Source organism: Euleptes europaea, chromosome 3 (assembly GCF_029931775.1).
Source record: "Euleptes europaea isolate rEulEur1 chromosome 3, rEulEur1.hap1, whole genome shotgun sequence".
NCBI lineage: Eukaryota > Metazoa > Chordata > Lepidosauria > Squamata > Sphaerodactylidae > Euleptes > Euleptes europaea.
The window spans coordinates 33,731,150-33,735,638 of record NC_079314.1 but is presented as its reverse complement, the minus strand read 5'-3'; the positions used below and the strand labels follow the sequence as shown (position 1 = coordinate 33,735,638).

Genomic DNA, 4,489 nt, shown 5'->3' with positions numbered 1-4,489 from the left:
TCGTCACTCTTGAGGAAGCCATGCCTACAGAAACTCCCCCTTTAAAACCTATTTGTTGTATTTTGACTGCTGTGCAATGCAAAAGATTGGCTTCTGCATCAATATCGACCGGGTTTAAAAACAATACAAACATCAACTGAAAGACAACTGTAAGGAGGTTTCAATCCAGGCACGACAAGAGGATCAAAAAACAAACCACAGTCCACAAAATACCTTTTATTAGGATAAGCATACCTGGTTTAGTTAAAGGCACTTGATAGGTGGAAGCTGGATCTAGATATAGTGGAAGGATGCTTGTGTGACAGATGCCCTTCTGCTACAAGGACATACAATCTATGGAGGACCCCTTCGAGGCAGGTCGGAAAGGTCGGGCTTCCTCCCAAACCAGGGCACTCCGGAGAAACGAAGGGCATTTACATTCGCTCCACACTTGACAAGGAAGGACAGAGAGGCGAAAGTGTCCCTTCGGTGGTTCCTCCTGTGCATCGCCACCCTTGGCAGGGAGTTTGTTTTATTTTACGTCTTAATAGGCGCTTTTTTTTTTTTCCCCTTTCCTTTGCAAAGGTCCGGGCTCAGGAGTCTTACGGACAGAGGCAGCAGCAAACCCCGGTCCAGGAGAGAGCAGCCTTCGCAAGCAAGAGTCCAGTAGCACCTTAAAGACTAACAAAAATATTTTCTGGCAGGGTATGAGCTTTCGTGAGCCACAGCTCACTTCTTCAGAAAGCTCATACCCTGCCAGACAATATTTTTGTTAAGGTGCTACTGGACTCTTGCCCTTTTCTACTACTGCAGACAGACTAACACGGCGACCCACTGTGAATTATTCAGCAAGCAAGGTTCTCGCTCTACCGCTCTCACCCTGCAGGGGGCGCGGCCTGAGCGGAAGCGTTGGCCTAGGCAGGGTCTCTAATCCGGGCGGAAGCAGAGCTGCGAGGCTGGGCGGCAGCCAATAGCAGCCCGTGGTCATCCCTAAGCCCCTCCCGTTGACACCCAGAGGCGCAAGGGCAGGGGGCGATGACCCCGGAAATGCTGCGCTTGGCAGGGGAGGCAAGTCGGTGCCTGGGGGCCTAGGCTTGTCCCGAGGGCCCCGAGAGAAGGCTTGCCTGGGATGTCCCTCGGCTGAGAACACGCTCAGGTCGGTAGAGGTCGGTAGGCCCGTGGGGGGGGGGTTCCCACTCCACGGAGCCTTCACCTTCTGACTGCTGCGGCATTCCTGCGCGGCTTGCCGGGAAAGTGTCCCCTGAACGGGCCTTTCCCGAGCCCACGGGGCCCGGCTGCGCTTAGGCTTCCGTGGCCGGGGCGCTGCTACCGCCTGCACGCTTGGCCCTGATTCGTGCTTTGGGGAGCGCCTAGCCAAGCCCAGTTTTGCAGGATGGGTCTGCTTGTGTTCGTTGGCGGAGCGGTTGCCGTCGGGGGAGGTACCGTTGCCAGCTCTGGGTTGGGAACTTTTTGGAAATTTGGGGGTGGACCCTGGGGAGGGACGGGATTTCAGAAGGGTGTAATGCAGTGGTTCCCAACCACTAGGACTTTTTTGTTCGGTGCAGGGACCCCAAGGTTCAAAATAAAAATTCTGAGAATTTGAAAATAAACTTTAATCATAACTGTTAGTAAAACATTAAACTTAGAATAATATTTGAATATATATTTTTATAATAGAAAACCTTTAATTGAAAATATTAATTTATTATGGGCTTATAACTTTGTTTCGCGGACCTTAATTTAGTTCTCGCAGACCCCTGGTTGGGAACCAGTGGTATAATGCAATAGAGTCCGTTATCCGAAGCAGCTGATCTGTATAGTTTGAGGAATCAGTTGTAATTCTGGGGGATCTCCAGGTCCCACCTGGAGGTTGGAAACCCTAGGAGGGACAGACACAGCTGCAAGCTGTGCTGAGGCCCCTGGCTCTTGAGGCTTCTCCTTGCATTGCCAGCACATATTCCATGTTACAGTGTGCCTGACGTGTGCTGGGTTTTATTTTCCAAGAACTTAATTCTCTGCCCTTCACCAAAGATACATGCTTGGAGGGTGTGAATCTACAGCCATAGATGGTGATGGTCCTGGATGTGTTTCAAGTGCTGAACTTGACCGGCACGTATTTCTGCTTTAGCCATTAGATGGTGCTTCGCCATGGAGATCAGCCACTCTGTTAAGGAGCGCACCATCTCTGAAAACAGTCTGGTGATCCTGCTACAGGGCCTCCACGGGCAGGTCACCACAGTGGAGCTGCGGAACGAGAGTGTGGCTGTGGGCCGCATCACCAACGTCGATGCCTTCATGAACGTCCGCTTGGCTGAGGCAACGTTCACAGACCAGTATGGCTGCTCCTCCTGGATGGACAGCCTCTTCGTGACAGGAAGGAACATTCGCTATGTCCACATCCCCGATAATGTAGATATCAGGACCACAATTGAGAAACAGCTTCAGCTCATCCACAGAGTCCGCACCTTTGGTGGTAGAGACAAGGGGAGGAAGGAGTTTCTCAGGTCAAAGGACAAATGAATGGGACTGGCAGTGTGCCCTGACCTTATTCTGTCCATTCTGGTTGTTCTGCAGTAAAATATGCTCTCTTGAGTTAGGGCTTCACATGATGCTTGGGCAGCTCTTCATCTCCTTGGCTGGCTGTATCTCCTTTGATGTTTCAGGGATTTCAGTTTGGTTTTTTTTTAAGGAGAAAGGTGTTAAGCCTCTTTGTACTTTAAAAATTTTAAGTTTCTAATGTGTGATGTTTCTATAGCACTAGTTCTATTTTGATAAATTCTGGGTTTTTTTATTTTTACAAATAAACTTTTGTATCAATATTATGTGTGGTTTAAGGTCTTCTGTCCTTTTGCACATTGTTTCTAACCAGCTTGATCAACAGCAGGGTTAGTTTTGATTTATGTTCTTGACTTGGCTAGCCCAATCTCGTCAGAACTCAGAAGCTAACCAGGGTCAGCCCTGGTCAGTATTTGGATGGGAGACCACCAAGGAATACTGGAGTTGTGACACAGAGGCAGGCAATGACAAACCACCTCTGAATGTCACTTGCCTTGAAAACCCCATGTGATCACCATAAGTCAGCTCTGACTTGACGGCAAGAAAAAATGCTTTCACCAGTTTTGCAGGCTGAACTGCCAGAACTCTTTGCTTGCCCCTAATCACTGATTAACTGGAAAACCTCAAACTGAACTGCAAAACAAATGTTTTATATCCCAAACCATTTTAAGCATCTTCTTCATCAGGGATAACTTCATGAATATATTTACACACAGAGCTAACTATAAATCCCTTCCCTGATATTTAAAGCATTTGAAGAATTTTAAAAAAGCAACAACCCTACCACATACATCAGGGACAAGGAGAGTTACTCCAGTCTAAGTAAATAATGGGCTTAGACTGGAGCAACTCTCTTTAGGAATGCACTGTAATAGTACAATCTCATTCTAATCTCATTGCAGTACCCTGTTCAATAAATGCATAGCTAAAAAAGTTCTTCATTTAAAAAAAAGGCTTTGTAGATATTGAATATTGCTTATAAATCTGTACAAAAAGCAATCAACTGCTGGACCATAGTATGACTTATAGATGGGTTCAAAATTGCAGAGGTCATTTTTTAGTCTTCTTAACATAAGAACATAAGAAAGGCCCTGCTGGATCAGACCAAGGTCCATCAAGTCCAGCAGTCTGCTCACACAGTGGCCAACCAGGTGCCTCTAGGAAGCCACAAACCAGACGACTGCAGCAGCACCATCCTGCCCGTGTTCCACCGCACCCAAAATAATAGGCATGCTCCTCTGATACTAGAGAGAACAGGTATGCAGCATGACCAGCATCCATTCCAACTAATAGCTATGAATACCCCTTTCCTCCATGAACATGTCCACTCTCCTCTTAAAGCCCTCCAAGCTGGCAGCCATCACCACATCCTGGGGCAGGGAGTTCCACAATTTAACTATGCGTTGTGTGAAAAAATACTTCCTTTTATCTGTTTAGAATCTCTCACCCTCCAGCTTTAGCAGATGACCCCGTGTTCTAGTATTATGGGAGAGGGAGAAAAACGTCTCCCTGTCCACTCTCTCCAAACCATGCATAATTTTATAGACCTCTATCATGTCTCCCCTTAGCCGCCTTCTTTCCAAGCTAAACAGCCCTAAGCGTCCTAACCGCTCCCCATAGGACAGTTGCTCTAGTCCCCTAATCATTTTGGTTGCTCTTTTCTGCAGCTTCTCAAGCTCTGTAATATCCAATTTAGGTGTGGTGACCAAAACTGTACACAGTATTCCAAGAATGGTCTCACCACAGATTTGTACAAGGGCAGTATGATATCAGCAGTTTTATTCTCTATTCCTCGTCTAATTATGGCCAGCATGGAATTTGCCTTTTTTACAGCAGCCACACACTGGGTTGACATCTTCATTGAGCTATCCACTACCCGCCCCCCAAGATCCCTTTCTTGGCCTGTCGCTGCCAGCACAGATCCCATCAGTGTATATGTGAAGTTGGGATTTTT

General features: G+C 47.3%; 1 protein-coding gene across 1 annotated transcript; it reads left to right on the top strand.

Annotated features, from left to right (window-relative positions):
• Positions 1-2,079: 2,079 nt before the first annotated feature.
• On the top strand, positions 2,080-2,587 carry LSM10 (LSM10, U7 small nuclear RNA associated). The gene has a single exon (XM_056847261.1). The coding sequence runs from the start codon at positions 2,128-2,130 to the stop codon at positions 2,497-2,499; it is 372 nt and encodes a 123-aa protein (XP_056703239.1). The 5' UTR covers positions 2,080-2,127; the 3' UTR covers positions 2,500-2,587.
• Positions 2,588-4,489: the final 1,902 nt, after the last annotated feature.